The sequence below is a fragment of the Taudactylus pleione genome, unplaced genomic scaffold, assembly GCF_031769625.1.
Source record: "Taudactylus pleione unplaced genomic scaffold, aTauple2 ptg000438l, whole genome shotgun sequence".
Classification (NCBI taxonomy): domain Eukaryota; kingdom Metazoa; phylum Chordata; class Amphibia; order Anura; family Myobatrachidae; genus Taudactylus; species Taudactylus pleione.
In genome coordinates this window covers 1,143,286-1,169,927 of record NW_028284840.1, presented here as the reverse complement: position 1 = coordinate 1,169,927, position 26,642 = coordinate 1,143,286, and the positions used below count along the sequence as shown (strand labels likewise).

General features: G+C 46.6%; 1 protein-coding gene across 1 annotated transcript in view; it reads left to right on the top strand.

Moving 5' to 3' along the window:
- The window catches only part of SPEF2 (sperm flagellar and cilia associated 2), a 212,814-nt gene that overhangs the window by 25,022 nt on the left and 161,150 nt on the right, over positions 1-26,642 (top strand). The window contains exons 2-5 of the mRNA XM_088447783.1: positions 12,624-12,726; positions 18,255-18,507; positions 19,998-20,168; positions 25,559-25,699. Coding sequence (XP_088303909.1) covers positions 12,624-12,726; positions 18,255-18,507; positions 19,998-20,168; positions 25,559-25,699 — 668 coding nt within the window. The remainder of the gene's footprint in view (positions 1-12,623; positions 12,727-18,254; positions 18,508-19,997; positions 20,169-25,558; positions 25,700-26,642) is intronic.

Sequence of the window (26,642 nt, the reverse complement as noted above, 5' to 3'; positions counted from 1 at the left end):
GACCTCACATGCTGGTACTGCTGGTGTGGTACAGGGCGGAAATTATTCTGTGCTTCTGGATTTTGTACTATAATGATTTAACTCCTTACTGCAGCAATAAACCAGTTATTGTATGCTTTAGTTCTGGGCTGCCCGACTGAAGAACTGCTGTGGACCATAATGATTCCAAATGTGTTCTCTGACTACCACCATAGCCTATGTTTAAAACACTATTATACATTTTTAATGTTCGGTCCATGAGCAGGTAGGTATAAATATAGCCCAGTTCATGTACAGGACATACTTAGGGCCTGATTCAGAGTTGGGAATAGAGAGAGAGATAGCACATAACTGTGTACCTGGACAAACCATGTTGCAATGCAAGGGGTGTAAATACATAATTTTTTTTTTGCTTGTAGTGTAAATACTGGCTGCTTTTACATGTAGCCCACAAATACTGCACAGCTTTATTATTACTCTACAATTTAGATGTCAGTTTGGACACCTCCCTCCCAAATCTAAATCTCTCTGCACATTTAAATCTGCCCCACCTGCAGTGCAGCATGGTTTCACCAAGATGATCAATTGAGAGAGATATCTCACTCTATTCCCAACTCTGAATCAGGCCCTTAGACAGCACTGCTTCAATTATTAAGCACTAGTAAAGGAGTGCGCCGTAAAGGGTGGCAGTGCGTCCTGTGACGGCCCCGCCCCCTAAACTCATGATGTCACGCCTAGGATAGGGGCCGCCAGGTCTAAGAAGTACTGCCGTAGAAGCATAAAGACCCTATGCAACGTCACCGCACGCACACCCCTACCTAGCCCTGGTAAAGGAACCTGGCATATTTTAATCCACTTCGGTCTTCCCCAATTCTGCACTGTTCCCCAATCTGTCCGGCCCCGCCACCCACTCTGCTGCTCTGCCCCTCCACCCCCCGCTTCAAGCCTCTCTCCCTCACCCGCTATACTCACCCCTTTCAGGCAACCCGGATAGTCCTCCTCCATGGCTAGGTCTGTGCCGTCTCCCTAGCAGTGGGAACCATTGGAGGGGTAGCATGCACCCCGGTTCCCAGTGCGCATGAATATTTGAGACGGGGCAGACCTTAGTAGGTATATAGATTCTGCTGCCTGGGTGGTGTCAGAAGAGCGCTTTTTGTGCTTGGCATAACTCCATGATCTAGCATTCATCCTTAAGCCTGCACATTGCAGATAATGTAAACGCTGGGTTACTGCCACTCTACCACCAGTGGTTGCTCTATAGTTTTCTTTCTGTGTAGTAAAATTAACGTTTATCTAAAGAGGAGCATTGTATCGTATTGACTGTAATTCAACGTAATGGCAAACTGGCTTATGATTTTCAAAACATACAAGCAGGGCAGTATTGTAATAATCATTACATAATAATGTATTATCATTTTTAAAGCTTTTAAAAATATTTATGAAAATATTTATGAAAAGTTGCACGAATGCATTGTTATCTATACATAGTATAAAATTATGTCCTTGGTAGGCGTCTGACTGTGTGTTTGGGCTAACCTCCAGAACCACTGGACGGATTTTGATGCAGTTTTCACTATTCTACAGAGCATTTGTGGAGGAAGGTTTAGGTGTATGGCACATTAATGTATGACAAAAGGGAGCCGAGCAGTGATGATTTTAGTGAAGCCAGTCAATGAAAAAATGGATGTCTGAGCACTTTCTTGACTTACGCTGCCTAAACCATTAAAGATATATCACAACGATGGACTTTATTTTATAACATGTAGAGATTAATACGTATTATAAGGTTTCTCCAGAAAAATTGATGTAAGTCCTGTTTACTAATGGAAAATCTCAGTTTTACCCTTTTTTTACCGTTCTTATTTAATTTATGTAAAAAACGATTCTTTAATTTCAAATGTGTCCAATTCCCGGTAAGAGCCGGCTTTGGCATGACAGTAAATAAAACCCTTTTGCATGTCACGTCCAAACTAAATCTTTACGTGTTGAAGTTGGGAATAAAAATGACTAATGTCATCTACAAGGAAATCTTATAAGGCATCGGTTAAAAAAGACTATCGCTGTAAATTCACAATTGCTCACGTGGAGTGCAGGGGTACATTATCTGTACATCTGCTCACATCACCATAATCTTCTTTCGTCATAGTCATTAGTCCATATTATAATATCCAACAACAAAAATGTCCTACAGTAGTACCCTAGTTTTATTTTATGAGCTATAGTAGTGCCCTAGTTCATGTTATATCCCATAGTGGTGTCCTGATACAATTACGCCCCATAGTAATGCCCTCTGTGTATAGTATACTCCACACTAGTGTCCTAGTCCAAGTTAATAATAAGCCCCATAGTATTGCCTCAGTTAATAGCATGCACCACCAGTGTCGGACTGTGGCATGAAGGGCCCACCAGGGGAAGGCAGTGGTAGGGGCCCATGTTTAAAGGTTGTGGCTAACCATAGCGGCTTGGCCAACCATTATAGAGGACAAACTTACAGAAAACATTTATACTACATTGTATGGTCTCCATGTTTCTGTTCTGCCAGGTAACTGACCCTGTAATAGAGTAGCAATGTATAATTTGAGTACACTGTCTGAAACTTGATATTAGAAGAGCAGGTGGGGCCCACCAGGGATTTCCCCTGTACCCCTGTGGGCCAGTCCGACCCTGTGCCCTTCTTCCCTCTTCATCTCTGTGTTATCTCCAAACCCATGTGGAGTGTGGATGGCTGTCTCTTCAGCTGTGGCTCCTCCCTCCGTGTTCTCACTGGTGCAAGGTTACATGGAGGAGCTGCCAGCAAACATGATCCCAGGTCACGGGGATGATGTGAGCATCTTTTTCAGTAGCGTTTGATACTCATGGCGAAGTGCACTGGGTGCAGGGGAGACGGGCTCCCTAAGCCTTTGGGCCCCGTATCACGCTCCCACTATAGTTACACCTCAGTGCCTTTGGTTTAAAACTGTTGAGTTTGGATCCAGCCAGGCATGCGTATAGAAAATAAATTAACAAAAATCATGGTGCACTTCTCCAGCTAACCCAAAAAGGAATCTGAAGATGATGGGCCAAATGTAATAGGGTGAGAGTTTAGAAAATATGAGAGTGTAGCAGTAAAACTCTGACACTAATACATTGATCGAGTTGTGTTTCTACTTCAGGGTCCATAGGGGGTCCACAGGGTTGACCTTGGGGTATAGCTGGATCTGGATCCACGGGAACCACGCAGTTAAAGCTTTGCTGCTCCCAGGATGCACTTGGGTCCGTCCTCCTCTATACCCCGCCCCGGCCACAGGCACCTCAGTTTTAGTTGGTGCCCGGCCGGTCGGGTCACCCTGTCGCAGTGGGGCTGCAGGAGCAGCCCCTAAGCTTTATTTTAAAAGAGAAATGTTTTATTTTTTTCTACTTTTTTTACACTGTTAGAGCGGCAGCATCAGACTGTCCTTTAGGACGTCCACGCTGCCGCTCCTTCTCCCCGCTGGCGCCGCGACGCCAGTACAGCTCTGGGGATCGTGGCGGGACCCCAGAGCCTGTACTAGCCGGGCTCTGGGGACTCCCTTGACTGCTGCCGGACGCGACGGGGATCAGGTAAGCCGCGGGTCGCCGCGTGCGGCGGCCCGCGGATACTTCAATGCAGTCAGGAGCCTCCGGTCTCTGGGGACAGACCGGAGGTGCTAGCAGCGGCGGCGGGCTCCCCCTCAATTGAGGAATACCCCGCGTGTCCGCTAGACCACCAGGGTATCAGGCTGGTAGCGGGACTGGCAACCCGGGGGTTAATTGCTAGCCAGGGGAGGCAGCCTTTCCTGTCTAGCGGCTCCTCCCCTCAGCTCAGCGCGCCTTTCAACTAGGAGTCTGGCGTCGCTGAGCTGCTCTTATCTCTCGGCCACTCCTCCTCTGAGGTCTCCGGCGGCCATCTTTACTGGCACATCGCAGACTCCCAGGCGGTATCAAGTGGACCGGTCCCCCTGTGTACCTCTCCCCTGCTAAAGGACAGTGTACACAGCGCTATAGCCCTCCCAGACACTGAATCTGGGCGGTTGATTGTAGCGGAAGGTGCAGTGAGTACTAACTTTTCTGCATTGTATGTGACTATTGCTAGTGCTGCCTGTCTGTGACTTATTCTCCATTACTGTCAGCTTATAACTATCCCTTTCCTTCTCCTACTGCCCGCAGGTGTGTGGGGGAAGGGCGTTTTTCTGAGACCCTCACTTATATAAAACACGTATTTGTGGGGTCAGTCACATACTGTTGTGTGCTACACAGTACCATATCTGGGCTGTTGTGTCGCATACTGGTGAGTGCGCGGGTGTTAAAACCGTAATTCCTCTGGTGATACCTATTTCTTGTGATTTACGGTATCATGTCTGATGAGGAGACTGAGCGCTCTGTGGCTCCTGTGTTATTTTCCTGCAGACTCTGTGCTGCTGGAGTTGATGGGGAGGACTTATCTCAGGATGGTCTGTGCGGGCGGTGCCAGCTGGTACCGGGCCCCTCCAACCCCCCTGTATCACAGGACCCTCCTTGGGTGATGTTTTCACAGGTGCTGGCGTCTATTGCGGACCGGTTATCGGTCCCATCAGCGGTCCCTTCTAGGGCGTTGCCGCAGCCCACCATCCCCCATTCCCCGGGGGTTCCACAAATGTTGCGGTCTCCCCCCGGGGCCCGGACTGTGGGTCCTTACTCGGGACTGCCTGTGTATGTGCAGTCTTCCCCAGGGACGCGTCAGTCTGTAGTGCCTTTGCAGAGTTTTGCTCCGACGGCTCCTCCGTCTTGGGTGGATGTTCTATCCAGCTCCATACAGAGTCTGGCGGCTTCATCCTCGGCGTTTCAGTCCATGTTGCAAGGTGATGTGCCACCAAGGGTGTCTAAACGTCCGGTTGTGAGTTCACTAGCTGCGCAGTTGTCGGACTCGGAAGTGTCCTCAGATGATGGAGAAATCCATGAGGACTCTGACTCTGATGTCATGGGGCAGGAGGTGGAAGCTAAGTCCTCCATTAATGTTCCAGCCTTAGTTAGGGCGGTGCGGGCTATCCTACATGTTGAGGATGATGCGCCGGCTCCTAGGTCGAAGTTTCCTAATTTTAAAAAGGCCAAGGTGACTTCAACTGTGTTCCCCCTGTCTGATCAATTATCGGATCATATGGCGGCGGCCTGGCAATTACCTAGTAAGAGGTTCCATCCACAGAAGAGGTTGGCGGCGAACTATCCTTTTCCTGAAGCTCATTGCAGGAAATGGGAAACTCCGCCGGCGGTGGATTCCCACGTTACCCGCTTGATCAAAAGCGCGACGCTGCCATTGCCGTCTATCTCCTCTTTGAAGGATCCCACGGACAGGAAGGTGGAGACTTGTTTAAAGTCCATTTATTCTCTTTCCGGGGCGGTGGCTCGCCCGTCCATGGCTATCTCCTGGGTGGCTAAAGCCATTGAGGCATGGGCCAATGCCTTGGAGGATACCTTTCCTGATGAGGCTCCGGATATCTAGAGAGCGTTAGTGGGACAGATGCGGGATGCAGCTTCCTATATTGGGGAAGCGTCTTTGGATGCCAGCCTGCTCACTTCTAGGGTGTCGGCTGCAGCGGTGTCTGCTCGGCGCTCCCTGTGGCTGAGGTCCTGGAGGGCTGATGCAGATTCAAAAAAGGGTCTGGAGGCCTTGCCTTTTAATGGTGATTTACTATTTGGTCCGGATTTGGACAAAATAGTGGATACTTTGGCTAAGTCCAAGTCGGCTTTTCTCCCTTCGGCCTCTGCGCCGGCTAAAGTGAGGAGCTCTGCCTTTCGGTCCTTTCGGGTTCAGGGTAAGGCCAAGGGCCAGTCCTTCCCGAGACATTCGGCGACCAAGGCCGCACCCAAGCCCAAGAAGCAGGCATGGAGTGCTCGGCGCCCTTCTTCCAAGCAGGAGGATAAGCCTGCTGCCTGATGGGACGGGCCTCTCTCTGGGGGACCCCAGAGTGGGAGGCCGACTTCTCCAATTCGCCCAGTGTTGGCACAATACCACCACGGATGCCTGGGTTCGAGAAGTAGTCTCTCAGGGGTACGCCCTGTCTTTTCGGTTCAGGCCGCCCCACCAGTTTTTCTGTACGAGTCCTTCTCTGGACAAGACCAAGGCTGGTCAGATTCAGGTAGCTATAGAATCCTTGCTACAAGCAGGGGTCATTGTTCCCGTTCCGCAGTCTCAGCGCGGGACGGGGTACTATTCTACTCTGTTTCTGGTACAGAAACCCAATGGTTCTCATCGCCCTATCCTGAATTTGAAGTCTCTGAACAGATACCTCAGAGTTCCCAGGTTCAGGATGGAAACGTTACGTTCCATCATTCTGGCGATGGAACCCGGGGATTATATGGTCTCCCTCGATATCCAGGACGCCTATCTCCATGTGCCCATAGCACCGGCACATCAGCGGTATCTGAGGTTTGCTATCCTGAACCATCACTACCAATTTCGGGCGTTGCCTTTTGGCCTTTCCACGGCTCCGAGGGTGTTCACCAAGGTGATGGCGGTTATGGCTGCCCACCTTCGGGGTCAGGGTCTACGTCTGTTGCCGTACCTGGACGATCTTCTGCTGCTGGCGAGCTCCCCGGAGGTGCTTCTTCGACATCTCCACCTGACCATTGCTTGTCTTCAAGCACACGGGTGGTTGATAAACTGGAAGACGTCCTCCCTGATTCCATCACAGCGGATGGTTCATTTGGGAGCCCTGCTGGATTCTCGTCAGCAACGGATTTTCCTGACTCCAGAGAAGGTCTCCTCCCTGCAGCTGCGGATACACAGTTGCCTGAGCAGTTGCCGCCTGTCGGTCCATTCAGCTATGAGAGTTCTGGGGTCCATGGTGTCGACATTCGACATGGTGGAATTTGCCCAGTTCCATTCCCGGCCCCTGCAGGGGCTGATTCTATCGGAATGGAACGGGTTACCTCACCGGATCCGCTCTCAGATGCTGGTGTTGTCCCCGGAGGTTCGGCAGTCTTTGGCTTGGTGGCTTCAGACGGCGCATCTGGTCGAGGGGCGCCCCTTTTGGATCCCGGACTGGGTCCTGCTCACGACGGATGCCAGCCTTCGGGGTTGGGGGGCAGTGACCGGCTCATTATCGCTTCAGGGTCGTTGGTCCGCGGAAGAAGCACTTCTCCCCATCAACATCCTGGAACTGCGGGCTGTGTACAGGGCCCTGCAGTCGTCCGGCCCCGCTCTTCACGGAAGGGCGGTTCAGGTGCAGTCCAACAACGCCACCACGGTGGCGTACATCAACCACCAAGGGGGAACTCGCAGTCGGGCAGCAATGTCGGAGGTGTCTCGCATTCTTGCTTGGGCGGAGTGTCACGTTCCAGCGATCTCGGCAGTCTTCATTCCCGGAGTCCTCAATTGGGAGGCGGACTTCCTCAGCCGTCACGACGTGCATCCCGGGGAATGGTCGCTTCACCCAGAGGTGTTTCAGCTACTCGTGGACAGGTGGGGGCTGCCGGAGCTGGACTTGATGGCCTCCCGTCACAATCACAAGTTGCCCGTTTACGGGTCAAGGACAAGAGACGCAGGCGCCTGTCTGGTAGACGCTCTGTCGGTGAAATGGACGTTTCACCTGGCGTATCTGTTTCCTCCGATATCCTTACTTCCTCGGGTTCTGCGGAAATTCAAGCAGGACGGCGGCACGCTCGTGCTGGTGGCTCCGGCGTGGCCCAGACGTCCTTGGTACTCCGATCTGAGGTGCCTCTCCATCGACGCTCCGTACCTTCTTCCTCAGAGTCGGGACCTGTTGTCTCAAGGGCCCTGCCTTTACCCAGATCTGGGTCAGCTGTCTTTGACGGCGTGGCTCTTGAGACAGCCGTCTTGAGGTCTAGGGGTTTCTCCAGTACGGTGATTGGTACCATGCTTAGGGCACGCAAGCCTGCTTCCGCGCGGATTTACCACAGGGTGTGGCGCACTTATTTTCAGTGGTGTGAATCCAGAAACTATGATCTGCAGGTGTTTCGGGTTTCCAGAATCTTGGAATTTCTTCAATCGGGTTTGGACCTCGGCTTACGCCTGGCCTCTCTGAAGGTTCATGTGTCTGCTTTGTCCGTGTGGTTTCAGCGACGGATTGCTACACTGCCAGACGTTCACACCTTTTTCCAAGGTGTTCTCAGGATCCAGCCTCCCTTCGTGCCTCCGGTGGCTCCGTGGGACTTGGCGGTGGTGCTGCGGGTCTTGCAGGGTCCTCCTTTTGAGCCGCTTGAGTCGGTGGAGCTCAAGTGGCTGACGTTTAAGACCATTTTTCTCCTGGCAATTGCTTCTGCCAGGAGGGTTTCAGAATTGGGGGCGCTTTCCTGTCGCTCCCCTTTTCTGATTTTTCACCAGGACAGGGCGGTGCTCCGCACTCGTCCTGAGTTTTTGCCCAAAGTGGTCTCAAAGTTCCACATTAATCAGGAACTTGTTGTGCCAGCTTTTCAGTCACCTGATCTTTCCGCTGGTGAGGCTTCCTTAGATGTGGTCCGGGCACTTAGAATCTACGTGGACCGGACTGCTTCGGTTAGGAAGTCGGATTCTTTGTTTGTTCTCTTCGGTTTTCACAAGAGGGGTTGGCCTGCCAACAAGCAAACGTTAGCCCGTTGGCTTCGTTCAGTTATTTGTGAGGCTTATGCACAGGAGGGTTTACCTGTGCCAGCCTCTGTTAAGGCTCATTCCACTCGTTCTGTGGGTCCCTCTTGGGCTGCTAGACGTGGCGCCTCCGCTGTTCAGCTGTGTAAGGCGGCTACTTGGTCTTCAATTCAGACGTTTTTGAGGTTTTATGCGTTTGACACCTTCGCCTCTCAGGATGCATCATTTGGGCGCCGGGTACTCCTTTCAGCACAGGAGCGTCCCCGCCCTTAGTTGAACTGCTTTGGGACATCCCCAAGGTCAACCCTGTGGACCCCTATGGACCCTGAAGTAGAAAACAAGAGATATGGTAAGAACTTACCTTTGTTATCTCTGTTTCTACGAAGTCCATAGGGTCCACAGGGCGCCCGCCCTGACGCACCTGGCTTCAAATGGGCTGTGTGGCTGGTCACCGGTTTTCCGTCTCCCATTTCTGTGAGTATGGTTTCTTGTGTGTTCCAGTCCTCCTTCTCTCTGTTTAGTCTCCTCCTCCGGCCTTAGCTGCTTACCAACTGAGGTGCCTGTGGCCGGGGCGGGGTATAGAGGAGGACGGACCCAAGTGCATCCTGGGAGCAGCAAAGCTTTAACTGCGTGGTGCCCGTGGATCCAGATCCAGCTATACCCCAAGGTCAACCCTGTGGACCCTATGGACTTCGTAGAAACAGAGATAACAAAGGTAAGTTCTTACCATATCTCTTGTTTTTCAATACAGGAAACACCTGGATGACAGTTTAAATGAGGGGTGGGGAACCTTTTTTCTGCCAAGGGCCATTTAGATATTTCTAACATCAGTCGGGAGCCATACCTGCCGCTTTTTTTGCCGGCGAATAGTCTGTGTTGACACAGTGTGCACCCAGCTTAAGGGACACACACAGGATGACAGGTGCCGCCCCCAAAATCCCCACCAGCCCATTACACCTATATAGTTACTGAGCTGCCTTAACTGCATCCTCTCTGTCATACACACACATAGATACACACTATATATATATATATATATATATATATATATACTTACACACGTACATACACTTACACACACGTATATACTTATTACAATAAATATATATCACAAAACAATTATTAAAATCTTTGGTCGGTGGCATTGGACTTACAAGCGGAGCGTTCCTGCTTTAGAGGCACTGACATGAACACTGCTTCCTCGATCACCAGCTGCAATCCGTCTCCAATCAGCTCAGTCACTCGGGTCTCTATCACGAAGCTGAGCTTAGCTCAACTTTTGCATGATGGTGCGGCCGCCGGCGCTTGTCTGACATCACGCAGTGTAATGTCACATGGCAAGGGGAAGGCACCGGGTGACTGCATGCATCGTAGGGAAGGCTTATGGAGCCTCCCACTGCGCCACCAGTACTATGCATGACGGCACTTGAACTGCCAGTGGGTTGGCAGGCGGGAAGTCTTGAGTGGCCACTGATAGCCTGGCTGTAACAGGAAAATATAGTATGTATTTCCTGTGACTGTCTCCAGTCCAGCAGCCCTGCAGATCATGTGGGGGAGAGAGCCACAGCTGGCCGGGCCTGATGAAATGGTCTTGCGGGTCGTATACGGCCCGCGGGCCGGAGGTTCCCCATCCCTGGTTTAAATCTTGAGAGTTTTTTGAGTCTGTAAAGCATGCGAGTTTCCTGTTCTGTGACTCTTATTACATTGGCTGAGTTTAAAAATGTGACAGTTTTCTCTCACATTTTCTAAACTCTCACCCTATTACATTTGGCCCGATATGTGCTAATGGAGACAGTCTCAGAAAAGCTAGGCTCACCTAGTTGAGACACTTGATTTAAATGGCAGTAGTATATTTATATATAGTATATAGTCCCGGAGGGGGGGGGTTGATTCAGAGTTAAGGTGCCCACACATACTGTATAGCGATGTTCTCACGATCAGCCGATGTGTACGATTTCCCTTGATACTCTCCCCGGCAGCTCTGCACACGATCTGCACACGATTTGGTGTCAAATCTTCATACGATCAGCCGATGTGTACGATTTGTGTACGATTTCCCTTGAAGCTCTGCACACAATTTGGTGTCCAATCTTCATACGATCTCTCCTGCAGTCAGACTTTCACAGTGCATCGCCTCCTAGATTGTCAGATCTGCTCTACAGAACGGCAGATCTGATGATGCGATGTGCGACCAGCGGGGACGCGCATCGCATCCTGAGTGGGGACTCACGATTTCCTTTCGATTTGTCGAAATCGGCCAAATCGTGTAAAATATCGCTATGTGTGTGGCCAGCTCTGCATATGGATCTCACATAGGGCCGTATTCAATTTGAGGCGTTAAGTCTGGATTCGCGGTAATTTACCGCCGATTACGTCATTATCGCCTGTTTTAGTTTTCATCGGTATCCGTATTCAATTTGAAAGACTTTCCGCCTAGGCGGAAAGTTAACGCAATGTAATAGGCGGAAAAGTATCGCCTATGAATAGCAGGCGATAAAAAGTGCAGAATTGGGGTTTTGGGCTGCAACATTGCGGGACCCCCCGTGCAGCCTTCAGATAGTCCCCCAAAGGTAATCTGTGTCAAAAAATTTTTTAAAAAACACTTTTGGACACCCCAAAAAATCACTTTCATTTTGGGGGTGAAAAAAAAAATTTGGGTGACAAAGTTAAAAACTAGCGAACTTTACTCTGGGGGGGTTCCCAAGTATGCCCCATGTGTTTTTTTCATTGCAGCTGCTTGCGGCAGGTGGGTTTTTCACGTTTTTTTCAACTCACTTTAGCAACTTTAAAATATGCTGACCCCCATTTTCAAGTACCCCAAACCTGATGGGCATAGTTATTTTTCCCCAAAAAATCTTCTAAATGCTCTTCTGCAGCACTTTCTTCCAAGCCGCATTTATGCACCTGCCGCGGCTATTACAAACCCCGACTTCCTTCAAGAGATAATAATGGGGGTACCCATAGTGATCCCCTATGTCTAAACATCTTTAGGGTGTCCCCTGGAATATTTTCTGAAAATTCCCGTTGTTTCTACCTGTAAAAAAACGGGATAAAAGTTTTAAAAAAAATGACATAGGGTTCCCCTCCAAAAGCCAAACCAGCCCCAGGCTTGGCAGCAAGTGGTGGTTTCTAAAAATACGGGGAACAAAATGTGTAGGGTTCCACCGTATCTTAGAAACCAATACCAGGCTGCAGGGACTAGTGCTGGTTTTAAATATAGGGGGCAAAAAAGACGTGGGGTACCCCCTATATTTAAGACCAGCACCAGACCCAACCGACCGGGGTGTAATGCCACAGCCTGGAGACCCAATCACCGGGGCTTCAGGTCCAAAGCATTAGCACCCCAAGTCGGTCAGGGCAAGCCGGTGATCTCGGGGGAGTCGGGGACCCCCCAAAGAAGGGTCCCCCCCTCCCGAGCACCCCAGGCTTACGCTGAAGCCCGGGGCTCTTCCCCATATACCCCTGGAGCTGTGGGTATGGGGGTAATGGGGGGGCCAAATAATGTAAGACTATTGTACTTTACAGTGGAACTACAAGTGCCAGCATGCCTGCCATTTTGCAGTTGTGAAACAACTGTAACTTCACTGTAAAATAAAGTTAAAAAAAAAAACACACACCGTGTCCAGTATAACTTTATTACACACACCTACCCATTCACACATACTTACCTTTACCTGATGAATCTTTCCTCTTCTCCAGTAGAGTAGAGCGAGTCACACCACGTGGGAACTGTCAGTTGCCAGAGCCAATCAGCGGCCGCTCTACAGTGAGCGGGGCCGCTGATTGGCTCTCGGGACTGCGAGCTCCGTGCATGGTCCGGCAGCTGGCATTCGGGAGCTATGAGTATGTGTGGCAACACACATACTGATAGCTAGTGCGTGGATCGAGTAAACTCGTTTATTTGTTTTGCCAAGTCCCGGGGATGCTGCGGAGACCAGCGCCAGGATATAGGTTAGTATGAATTCTTCTTTGCAGTGCCATGTTTTCAGATATTCTTTTGTAAAGTGTATTAATTTGCTGTGAAATGACCACCAGCAATAGCGAAACTACTCTGTTTTCTAAATATTGTCCTTTGCTTTATTTCCAGAACCAAAGAGCTTTGCCAAGGAGTTTGCCACAGGATATCTCATTGGTGAAGTCTTATACAAAAATCAACTACAAAATGACTTCTACCAGTTCTCACAAAGCAGGTCAGCATTATATCTCTTCATTTATCTCCAATTACTTCCCAGTTATGGGGCCCGATCTATCAATTTATTTTCTTAGCGTGTTTTAAAACAGCAAAATCCAGATATATTTTTCCACCAATAAATCTGCTACTTTACCTTAATCACCCTCCTCTCACCCTCAGCTCCACTCCCTATCCTCGACTAGACTGGGGGTATTCATGAAAACTTGGAAGAGAGATAAAATGGTGAGAGATAAAGTACCAACCAATCAGCTCCTAACTGTCATTGTACAAACTGTGGTTGAAAATTGACAGATAGGGGCTGGTTGGTTGGCACTTTATCTCTCAGAATCTGTGCATCGTTTTTCTTCCTCTCACACATTCTCTGTCACCCTCCTCTCCTGAACCTCACCTCCCCACACATTATACCATTCTACCTGCGGCTGAGTCTCCTCACCAATGTCCTGAATCTCTCTCTCTCCTCTGGTCTAAGGGTAAGGAATTTGAAAGAGTGAGCCGTAATGTACAAGTAGAAGCTAAGAGAGTATGGGGGAGATGTATGAAGGGGCAATGGGGGGCAAAATGGCAACTGTGCACATTAAGTGTTGCAGTTATGGCTTCCCTGCATTACATGCAGGGAAGCGAGCAGGATGACAGGGGAGCTATGTGCAGGCAGATGTATGAACGGTCAGTGACAGCTCCAGTTCCGACAGCCAGGGATTGTGTATAAAAAAGTTTTTTTAAGTATTGCGGATGCCGCTGGAAGGTATTTGACCGGTGCATGCGCATCTCCCCTTTGTGTAGTAGGGACTCAGTAACTCACTGTACTGCATCATTGGTACTCATATGACAACTGTGCATCTGGTTTCCTTATATCTCCTTGTGATCAGATCTTTTCTAGTTGTATTCATACGCGCACGCAGGGGGGGTTTCCGAGTACCTAGAAACCCCCCTGCCCGCCACTACATCGCAGCGCAGCTTAGCAATATATATATATATATATATATATTGTAAAGCGATCTATGTGAGTCGGCAACTGTACCTGGCTGAGCTGGCTGTAGGGGGAGCTGCAGCAGTAGCGCGCAGCTCCTCCCGGGCAGTTTCCAATTCCCATGGGGGCACCGCATTGTGGGAGGCTGAGAGAGATCGTGATTCAGATCCTCCTAAGTGACAGTGACCGGCGCTCTCTCCCGCAGGTGGGTGTAATCTAATACATGTGGGGGGAGCCGATATTTAATAAGTCATGCCAGCGCTGTTCTTATATGACTGAATTTGTGTCAAGTGAGAGGTGTGTTTGTGTCAGTGTGTATTTCAGTGTGTGTGTGTGCCAGCTTTGTCAGTGTGTATGTGTGTGACTAGGCTTTGTCAGTGTGTATGTGTGTGTGACTATGCTTTGTCAGTGCAGTGTGTGTATGTGTAAAGGCTTTGTCAGTCTGTGTGTGTGTATAGGCTTTGTCAGTCTGTGTGTGTGTGTATGTGTCAGTGTGTGTGTGTGTGTGTATGTGTGTGTATAGGCTTTGCCAGTGCAGTGTGTATGTATGTATGTATGTATGTGTGTCTGTCAGTGTATGTGTGTGTATAGGCTTTGACAGTGCTGTTTGTGTGTTTGTGTCAGTGTGTGTGTTGGCTTTGTCAGTGTGTATAGTGTTTATCAGTGTGTGTGTGTGTGTGTGTGTGTGTGTGTGTGTGTAGGCCTTGTCAGTGCAGTGACTGTGTGTGTCAGTGTGTGTAGTGTTTATCAGTGTGTGTATGTGTGTGTGTAGTGTTTATCTGTGTGTATGTGTGTGTGTAGTGTTTATCAGTGTGTATGTGTGTGTGTAGGCCTTGTCAGTGCAGTGAGTGTGTGTCAGTGTGTATTTGTGTGTAGTGTTAATCAGTGTGTGTGTAGGCTTTGTCAGTGCAGTGAGTGTGTGTGTCAGTGTGTGCGTTTAGGCTTTGTCAGTGTGTGTCTTAGTCAGTGGGTGTGTGTGTGCGTGTATATGTTACAGTGTATGTTTGCAGTGCCGCCTTTTTTATTTCATCGAGGAGCTGAAAAGCTCCACATAAATATAGTCAAGTAGACCGACACTCCAAATAAAGTTCAACAGCCGTAGTGCAGGCTGCTCAGTCTTGATCATACAATCAGATACAGGCAGCGCTCCTCGGGTACTCAATAATCACTACTCAATAATCCAAGCTTGTTAATGCAATTATTACATATTTCGTCAAGGCTTTGCCAAAATATGTAATAAATTCATCTGAAACGTTGTACAGTAATGGATTAACAAGCTTGGATTATTGGGTACCCGAGGAGTGCTGCCTGTATGTGGTTAGATTTTTTGCCATTGGTTTTGTAGCCAAGTATTGGAAACCCCTCTTTTAAAATCCTACGTTTGCCACTGGTATTATAATTAATTATTTAAAGGGTGCCACAAAATTCTTGGAGATCTGCGCTGCATGCCAGGGGGTTCCGGAGACATACTGTCCTGAATGCTTGTGGGGAGTCTGGGTCAGGTTTGGCAGTGCTGCAGTGTGACATAGGGGCTGCCATCTTGGATTTCAGCATGTGACACATTCCAGCCAATCCAGGCAGAACATTCCGGGAGTCCTAGCAACCAATCCTGCACTTCCTCCGGGTATTTAAGGGCTGATCTGCAGTCCTTTCATTGCCAGTGCAACATTATTCTCAGCTCTGGCTGGATGCTAGTTCTCTGTGCTCCTTTGCTGTGTTTCCACTCCAGTTTGCCATTACGACTCTGCTTGCTTCAGGATCCAGCTACCATTGTTTACCTCCGTGTGCAGCAGTGCTTCTCCTGGCTCTGGCTCCCAGTTGGGATCCCTGCTAAAGTCTCCGACATCAACGTCCCCTCCGGCTATCCAGTTACCTACAGTCGGTACCCACATGCCTTTCTGGGTAAACGGCTGTCTGAGACACTCACTATCTTAACGGGCCACTCATGAGCAGTACACCTCTCAAGCCAGCGTCCTTCCAGTATCAGAAGACTGTTCTTAAACTAACTTCTGATTCTACTGCGTGTCCAAGTTCACAACCATCCGTGACTACTGCAAACTGGTGAATGATGACAATAGTAACAGTGCCGCATGAATGCTAAAGCGTCTTCTAGGTACAGAGGAGGAAGGAGGCTCAGTCATGGTAAATGGTGATGGACAGTTATGGTTAATTTGAACTGACTGTGTTAAGATTGCTACAGTGCCTGGTTCATGTTCTGTGCCTCTGCCCTCCATTATCTCATTCCAACAGTGATGGACAACCAGTAGTTGCACAGAGATGCCAGTCGGGCAACATCGTTAGCAAGGGCCATGCTTCTGAATTCAGCATGACCCCCTAGGTCACGCAGTCACTGCCGGCATTGGTCAGTGTGTATTCACAAGCCGATGCCAGCACTCTGCCAGGTCCCATCGCGAAAGATGTTGGTACACACTAGACATCGTCTAGTGCCGTGGTTCCCAAACTGTGTGCCGTGGCACCCTGGGGTGCCTTGGGACACTTGCAGGGGTGCCTCAGGTTGGTGGTCCAGCACCAAATCAAATTACATATGGTCAATGTAATGTAAATATGTAGACAAACAGAAGCACAAACCTGTCCCCCACCACATAACTAAATCTGAGGATGACGGGTAGCAGAATTTATTTCACTTTACTAATTCACTACATTTTTTTCTGAATTTCTCAATAATAAACCTATGGCTTAGGGGTGTCGTGAAAACAATTCTGATACTCTAGGGGGCCGTGGTTCAAAACAATTTGGGAACCTCTGGTCTAGTGTGTACCGGGCATTAGATTGTAAGCTTATTTTGGCATGGCCACATTTAGGTTCTCTTTTATGTCCTTGTACGTAACGTGTTTGTGTCATGATCATTGTTCAGCTCTGTGTAATATGTCAGTGCTTTATAGAGGACTATCTATTGTCCACGGCTTTGCCCACAATGAAGTCGCTTCTGCAAACATTTTTTTTTATTTGAGTTGTATTGCTTTGCATAGGAGTCCTGTCGCGGGAGTGGCCCATGTGACCAGCAGTGCTATACAGACTGGTGGCAGCAGCGCCTTCACCCACCACTCACACCAATGTCACTGTGTGCCCTGTGCACAGACTGCTATGTAGCCTTATCCTATTCACCCACCACTCACACCAATGTCACTGTGTGTCCTGTGCACAGACTGCTATGTAACTCTCCTATTCACCCACCACTCACACCAATGTCACTGTGTGCCCTGTGCACAGACTGCTATGTAGCCTTATCCTATTCACCCACCAATGTCACTGTGTGCCCTGTGCACAGACTGCTATGTAGCCTATCCTATTCACCCACAACTCACACCAATGTCACTGTGTGCCCTGTGCACAGACTGCTATGTAGCCTTATCCTATTCACCCACCAATGTCACTGAGTGCCCTGTGCACAGACTGCTATGTAACTCTCCTATTCACCCACCACTCACACCAATGTCACTGTGTGCCCTGTGCACAGACTGCTATGTAGCCTTATCCTATTCACCCACCAATGTCACTGTGTGCCCTGTGCACAGAATGCTATGTAGCCTATCCTAGTCACCCTCCTCTCACACCAGTGTCACTGTGTGCCCTGTGCACAGACTGCTATATAACCTTATGCTAGTCACCCACCACTCACACCAATGTCACTGTGTGCCCTGTGTACAGACTGCTATGTAGCCTTGTCCTATTCACCCACCACTCACACCAATGTCACTGTGTGTCCTGTGCACAGACTGCTATGTAGCCTGTCCTATTCACCCACCCCTCACACCAATGTCACTGTGTGCCCTGTGCACAGACTGCTATGTAGCCTTATCCTATTCACCCACCACTCACACCAATGTCACTGTGTGCCCTGTGCACAGACTGCTACATAACCTTATCCTAGTCACCCACCACTCACACCAGTGTCACTGTGTGCACTGTGCACAGACTGCTATTCGAGTGAACACTGGCCCAAAACACCTCTCCCATCACCCCTTACTTTCCGCGTGCATGGTGCCACACCTATAGATGTGTCCTCTTACATCTATCATCAATATGCCATGCAACACGACTTACCACCCGTAAGTGAGCCGCCAAGTTCCGTGCAACTCTGCTAGCGTCTGCGTCTTTTATTTTGCCGAAAATGCATTTAAGTCGCAATGCGATGCGACTAGGACTCACCAAGAGATTGTGCTGATTAGTTTGATATGTGACTCTTGTATACCTGGTGCGCCGAGAGGGACTGTTTGGCACAACTGAAGTAATGGTGAGCAAGGACACATTTGTATCTCTTGCATTGATTATGTCAATAAATGTTGTTTTTGTTATTGCTCAGCTTTAACTTGACAGATTGAGATGAAACAAAGTGCAGGTTATTTCTAGGAGATTCCACTACACAATGATGCAGTTTTTATGAATTTCTGTTCAGTAGGTTTTGCGTCAACTTGGAACAATGTACCTCTATGTTCATCTTCTTCTACTACATAAATGTGTCCTTCTGCAACTTATCCATTCATGAATATTATGTATGTACAGAAAGTCTAATGTATTATATTTCCATTCCTGTACAGGGTGTCCAACTCCAAACTGAATAACTTTACTCGAGTGGAGCCAACCCTACAACTCTTGGGCATCCCTTTTGACCAGAATGTGGCCCAGAATATTATGTGCGAGCAGCACGGAGCTGCCACTAGGCTGCTGTACCAGCTGTACATCGCACTGCAGAAGAAGAAGAAGGCTGGGCTGACGGGCGTAGCTTTGGAGACATTAAGAGCAGCGGCCCCTGCAAAGCTTCAAAGCATCGGAACTGAAATCTATAGAGATGTGAGGTGCTAGTGTAGCCAAATAGTTGTCTTAGGAAATATTGTGATTATTTGCCAACTTCTGCTGGTCTATTTGTACATAACGTAATAACATGGATCTTAGTGCCTGAAAATCAAGCTGACTTTGGTAGTTCCAGAGAACGGGGCTGACACCCCGCCATTTTCTGGAATGCTCCCTGTCACCACCCCCAAACACCAGCAGCATGTCAGTCATGCTGCGGTTTTGGGGCCCTGCGATCAACGTCGCAGAAACAAATCTGCACATCTGCAAACATCATAGATTTACATAATTATCGAATTTACATAAATCTCTGAATTAGGCCCTTAGTTCATTTAATATAAACATGAAACTCCTCTGTGCCATATTTATTATAGAAACTTCATGGAAAGTTGAGATTAACTGAGGGGTGATCCTAAAATCGTTGTAAAGTGACAGTGTAATATTTTCCACCATTAGATGGTTACAGGAGCGTGACTAGACCTAAGGGGGCCCCATAGCCAAATGTCCCCTTCCCACCTCACCCACTCACCTCTTGAGCACCATGGTGGACCACTCTTTCAGCAATGTGCTGCGCAGGGCAGGCACATCTGCTCTCCCGGCCGCCTCCGTCTCACCTCTCTGATACCACTTTCAGACAGAAAATGGCAAAAAACCTGGATTTTTCCCGACTTTTGCGTACCGGGTTGTTTTGCCATTCTCTGACTGTACCCCCTTCAGACAGAAGAGCAAATTACCGGGTCAAAAAATTCAACCAGGTAATTTGCTGATTTACACGGGTATTTCTTCTGTCTGAAATTGTCAACCCGGGACTAAATTCCCTTGTCTCCGACCCTGGTAAATTCCTGAGGCGAAGTCCCGGGAATTTAGACCCGGGATGACCCTTTCTGACAGAAAAAGGTCCCGTGTAAATCACCAAATTACCGGGTTGAAATGTTTAACCCGGTAATCTGGATTTCTGTCTGAAAGGGGTATGACTGATGCTGGGAGGAGGCGTGGCCATACTGAGCCTGCTGGGACATCTCCGGATCACAGCCACGCCTCCTTCCATCAACAGTCAGTGATTTGAGAAGGAGACGGAGCCAAGCGGGAGAGCAGATGTGCATGCCCTGCGCAGCACACTGCTGAAGGAGGATGACCACGGAACTCAAGTGATGAGTGCATAGCTGGCCTGGCAGCGTAGGTGCACAGTAGGTACATGGGGAGGCCCCATAGCAGCCGCAGCCCCATGCACCTAAGGTAGCTACGCCTATGCATGGCCATTTTTTTACACACAGTATTGCCATTGATGTACTTACCAATCCTGGAAGAGTGTGTGCACCAAATGTTTCCCGAGGGCGAACATGTAGGCACATTTGTAAAAAACGAAAGGGGCTGTGTGTCCCCTTATGTGGCAGCTATAAAACGATCTTGGCTGTCTTACCACTAACAGGTCAGGTATTGTTGTCACTTAAGAGCTGTAATATATTATACATTGCCTGTCACTTTTACAGCGAATAAAGACATTGGTCCCACGCCAGAGCCACATAAATCTGCAGCAAGTGACAGAACAATTTGATCTGAAAGCCAAAGAGATGGATGAAAAGATTTCCCAAATCCAGAATGATGAGCTAAGGAAAATCCAAATGATACAGCAGGAACTAAGACTGCAGGATATAGAAAAGGTACCATATGTTAGAAAGGTGATGTCGAGCCTTATACAGTTCTCAGAAGTCCGATATACTCTCTACTAGCTGTTCTACACTGAAATACAGGGTGAGATTCAGCAGCGGACGCAATACCCGTGTTTACGCAGTTCGAGCGATTATTTACCATTGCGCATGCATGTAAGTTGCACTGCTCACATGTCGCGATTGCATTGTCATGTGGTCAGGGTTTGGGGGTGGTAATGGGGGGGATAAGTAAATGCAAGGGTGTCTGTTATAAATTAGCCATTGCGATTGCATTCGTAGCATGAGAGCTCTCTCTGTGTGAGTAGAGACTCAGTATTTGAGACTGGTCAGACCTGCTGTACATGCTGCGTGACTGCTTGAGGTGCGTCGATGGTACCGATGTTTACGCAGGAGCATGAGACGGATATGAGAAGGCAGCAGTGGGCATCTTCATGCCAAATGTGCCTTGGCAAACATTAGCATATTTTAGCAACTGCGATCCATAAGCGATTACATTTGCAGCCGCTGCTGAATCAGGCCCACAGTCTACACGTCACCTGTGTGGCAGAGTACAGTGTAAACTCTACGACTCTCCAGGAGTTATATAATCTAGTACAGTAACAGCCGGACTCCTGTTCTATGCTGAATTAGAGTATAAGTAGTCCTTATATACTGAAGTCTATTATAAATCCTCTGTTGTGGATAAAGTACGTTATAAGCTCTATGGAGTTATGGGGCCATATTCAATTTGAGGCGAAAAGTCTGAGGTCGGACTTTTCGCTATCATCGCAGGTTTTTCGAGGGATAAAGTATCGGGCGCGCGCCCGCTTATCCCCGTATTCAATTAGGAATCAGCAAAAACGGGATCTGGCGGAAAGGTAAGTATCGTAAAGTCCTGTCACTTTAGGGGAAATCAGCCTGTCACCCCCCAAAAGATGGTCTGACATGGGGGATCACTATGGGTACCACCGATTTGGTCTGCTGAAGGTTATCAGGGTTTTTAATTAGCCGCGACAGGTGCATAAATGCGCCTGTGATGAAGAATAGCATTTATCTTTTTTGGGGGGGAAAAAGAACTAGTCCCATCAAATTTGAGGTACATGAAAATGAGTGCAAGCATATGTTTCTCGAGTCCCTAAAATGATTTGTTTTAAATTCTTCAAAAATCCACCTTCCGCAACCACCCGCATTCTAGAAAACACCTGCCGCATACATGGGGACCCCCCCTGAGGCTATTTCACTAGTTTTTAAGTTTAAGTTCACCCCCAAAATGAAAGTACCTTTTTTGGGGTGTCCTGAGGAATTTTTTTACATTTTTTTTACACAGATTACATTAAGGGGACATTCCCAAGGCTGCAGGCTATTTATTTTTATTCTGCACCCCAAAACCCCAATTCTGCATTTTTTTCACCACCTATTCAGTGCACCTGATGTGAGGCCCCCATCTACCTCGTCATGACATCTCTCCCATAGTGCACATGGAGAGAACCAGAAGCTGGAGATCAGAAGAGAACTCCAGCCTCCGGCTAGCGCGGCACTGCAGGGAAGGAGCCGGGCGCCCGCTGGTAATAACATCTCAGCGGGCGTCCGGCTTAGAGCCTCCCTGCGGCACAGCCGGGCATGCATATGATAGTTTCAGCACTTCTTCTTCTAGCTTGAGAGCTTTCATCTCCAGTGTTCGCACAATGTATGACCTCGGCTCCACATTGCCATTACCTGCCATCTATATTATAGAATGATTCTTATGCATGCCCGGCTGTCCGTCCATTACCCCCAGGAATGAAATTTTTACCCCATGTGGGATAATTTACCCCTGTTCCCTGACCACTGTCATAGAGTAATAGCTCTACCAGCTGTTGTATGATGTCATAGAGTATGAGCTGTACCAGCTGTTGTATGAGCTCTACCAGCTGTGGTATGATGTCATAGAGTTATAGCTTTACCAGCTGTTGTGTGATGTCATATAGTATGAGCTCTACCAGCTGTTGTATGATGTCATATAGTATGAGCTTTACCAGCAGTTGTATGATGTCATATAGTATGAGCTTTACCAGCTGTTATATGATGTCATATAGTATGAGCTCTACCAGCTGTTGTATGATGTCATATAGTATGAGCTCTACCAGCTGTTGTATGATGTTATAAAGTATGAGCTCTACCAGCTTTTGTATGATGTCATAGAGTATGAGCTTTACCAGCTGTTGTATGATGTCATATAGTATGAGCTTTACCAGCAGTTGTATGATGTCATATAGTATGAGCTTTACCAGCAGTTGTATGATGTCATATAGTATGAGCTTTACCAGCTGTTATATGATGTCATATAGTATGAGCTCTACCAGCTGTTGTATGATGTCATATAGTATGAGCTCTACCAGCTGTTGTATGATGTTATAAAGTATGAGCTCTACCAGCTTTTGTATGATGTCATAGAGTATGAGCTTTACCAGCTGTTGTATGATGTCATATAGTATGAGCTTTACCAGCAGTTGTATGATGTCATAGAGTATGAGCTTTAGCAGCTGTTGTATGATGTCATATAGTATGAGCTTTACCAGCTGTTGTATGATGTAATATAGTATGAGCTCTACCAGCTTTTGTATGATGTCATAGAGTATGAGCTTTACCAGCTGTTGTATGATGTCATATAGTATGAGCTTTACCAGCAGTTGTATGATGTCATATAGTATGAGCTTTACCAGCTGTTGTATGATGTCATATAGTATGAGCTTTACCAGCTGTTGTATGATGTCATATAGTATGAGCTTTACCAGCAGTTGTATGATGTCATATAGTATGAGCTTTACCAGCTGTTGTATGATGTCATATAGTATGAGCTTTACCAGCTGTTGTATGATGTAATATAGTATGAGCTCTACCAGCTGTTGTATGATGTTATAAAGTTATAGCTCTACCAGCTGTTGTATGATGTTATAAAGTTATAGCTCTACCAGCTGTTGTATGATGTAATATAGTATGAGCTCTACCAGCTGTTGTATGATGTAATATAGTATGAGCTTTACCAGCAGTTGTATGATGTCATATAGTATGAGCTCTACCAGCTGTTGTATGATGTAATATAGTATGAGCTCTACCAGCTGTTGTATGATGTCATATTGTATGAGCTTTACCAGCTGTTGTATGATGTCATATAGTATGAGCTTTACCAGCTGTTGTATGATGTCATATAGTATGAGCTTTACCAGCTGTTGTATGATGTAATATAGTATGAGCTCTACCAGCTGTTGTATGATGTTATAAAGTTATAGCTCTACCAGCTGTTGTATGATGTTATAAAGTTATAGCTCTACCAGCTGTTGTATGATGTAATATAGTATGAGCTCTACCAGCTGTTGTATGATGTAATATAGTATGAGCTTTACCAGCAGTTGTATGATGTCATATAGTATGAGCTCTACCAGCTGTTGTATGATGTAATATAGTATGAGCTCTACCAGCTGTTGTATGATGTCATATTGTATGAGCTTTACCAGCTGTTGTATGATGTCATATAGTATGAGCTTTACCAGCTGTTGTATGATGTCATATAGTATGAGCTTTACCAGCTGTTGTATGATGTAATATAGTATGAGCTCTACCAGCTGTTGTATGATGTCATATTGTATGAGCTTTACCAGCTGTTGTATGATGTCATATAGTATGAGCTTTACCAGCTGTTGTATGATGTCATATAGTATGAGCTTTACCAGCTGTTGTATGATGTAATATAGTATGAGCTCTACCAGCTGTTGTATGATGTTATAAAGTTATAGCTCTACCAGCTGTTGTATGATGTTATAAAGTTATAGCTCTACCAGCTGTTGTATGATGTAATATAGTATGAGCTCTACCAGCTGTTGTATGATGTAATATAGTATGAGCTTTACCAGCAGTTGTATGATGTCATATAGTATGAGCTCTACCAGCTGTTGTATGATGTAATATAGTATGAGCTCTACCAGCTGTTGTATGATGTCATATTGTATGAGCTTTACCAGCTATTGTATGATGTCATATTGTATGAGCTTTACCAGCTGTTGTATGATGTCATATAGTATGAGCTTTACCAGCTGTTGTATGATGTAATATAGTATGAGCTCTACCAGCTGTTGTATGATGTTATAAAGTTATAGCTCTACCAGCTGTTGTATGATGTTATAAAGTTATAGCTCTACCAGCTGTTGTATGATGTAATATAGTATGAGCTCTACCAGCTGTTGTATGATGTAATATAGTATGAGCTTTACCAGCAGTTGTATGATGTCATATAGTATGAGCTCTACCAGCTGTTGTATGATGTAATATAGTATGAGCTCTACCAGCTGTTGTATGATGTCATATTGTATGAGCTTTACCAGCTGTTGTATGATGTCATATTGTATGAGCTTTACCAGCTGTTGTATGATGTCATATAGTATGAGCTTTACCAGCTGTTGTATGATGTAATATAGTATGAGCTCTACCAGCTGTTGTATGATGTTATAAAGTTATAGCTCTACCAGCTGTTGTATGATGTTATAAAGTTATAGCTCTACCAGCTGTTGTATGATGTAATATAGTATGAGCTCTACCAGCTGTTGTATGATGTAATATAGTATGAGCTTTACCAGCAGTTGTATGATGTCATATAGTATGAGCTCTACCAGCTGTTGTATGATGTAATATAGTATGAGCTCTACCAGCTGTTGTATGATGTCATATTGTATGAGCTTTACCAGCTGTTGTATGATGTCATATTGTATGAGCTTTACCAGCTGTTGTATGATGTCATATAGTATGAGCTTTACCAGCTGTTGTATGATGTAATATAGTATGAGCTCTACCAGCTGTTGTATGATGTCATATTGTATGAGCTTTACCAGCTGTTGTATGATGTCATATAGTATGAGCTTTACCAGCTGTTGTATGATGTCATATAGTATGAGCTTTACCAGCTGTTGTATGATGTAATATAGTATGAGCTCTACCAGCTGTTGTATGATGTTATAAAGTTATAGCTCTACCAGCTGTTGTATGATGTAATATAGTATGAGCTCTACCAGCTGTTGTATGATGTAATATAGTATGAGCTTTACCAGCAGTTGTATGATGTCATATAGTATGAGCTCTACCAGCTGTTGTATGATGTAATATAGTATGAGCTCTACCAGCTGTTGTATGATGTCATATTGTATGAGCTTTACCAGCTGTTGTATGATGTCATATTGTATGAGCTTTACCAGCTGTTGTATGATGTCATATAGTATGAGCTTTACCAGCAGTTGCATGCTGTGTCGCAAATGCAGTCATTTTTTAAGTTATAGTCATAGGACATCTCTTTATTTAACATGAAAGGCCATTCAATAGATATACTGATTTTATATCATGATCCATTGTAACTTTCATTACTTTTATTTTCTCAGCTTCGTCACGCGAGAAGAAAACAAAGTGAATTAATGGCCAGAATTCAGGCAGCAATCGTGCGGATTCCTAAACCGCCACAGAACCGCACCTTAAAGGCCATCGAGGCACAAAAGATTCTAAAAAAGAAGAAAGAAGCAGAAGTTAGTATAATATCAGATGTTTTTATTTACGATACAAATGACCTATCATCTTATGTATGTGTTAGGATTATATTATTATTATTATTACATGTTATATAACAAAAAGACAGTAATGGCTCCGCAGCTGTATGAACTAGAAGAAGTAAACCTGTTATACATTGCATGGTGTGTCAGGCATAGTATATGCTATCTGCCCAGTGAATTTAGATGCTACCGCCATCATGTCGTTAGATAAATAGCCACCCCAATAATCTAACCCCTGCGCCCACAGCAATAATCTTTGTAATAAACTTGTGTTTGACACATTCGCCTGACAGTGGCAGGGTAGTATCATGTAAGGTCTTCACACAGTCATAAATAAATAGTCTGGCACTTTATTAGTCACAGCAGCACAGCAGTGTTTCAGCAGTAACAAGGCAGTGATACAGCATCTGCTTGGCAGTATTGTGGCTTAATAGTATTGCATCATAGTAGTATAACAGCATAGTAATATCATAGAATAGTGGGATTACATCATGCCACATGGAGCTGCACAGATGTACAGTAGGTCCTTAGTCCATCACATACCAAACACAATTCAACTAGCAGGCTGTGAATATACCTAATTTCCAGGAGTTTAACCTCTTCCTCACATGGGACAGTCACTGTGCCACACTGACTTTGTGACTACTTTGTGTAAATCATCTGTGATGTGTGTTATGCAGGTCACAGCTGGCCCAATATCACAGCACGTGTGACCCGAAAATGACCATGACACTTCATATAATGCAGGGGTCAGGGAACTTTTTTACCTTTTACCCCAAACTATATTTAGATACGCCAACGTTACCCCCTTGATTTGAAAGGAAGGAAATCATATAGTTATGCCCCTGTAGTAGTGCCCCCATATAATGTACCCTGTAGTAGTGCCCCCATAGTTATGCCCCTGTAGTAGTGCCCCCAT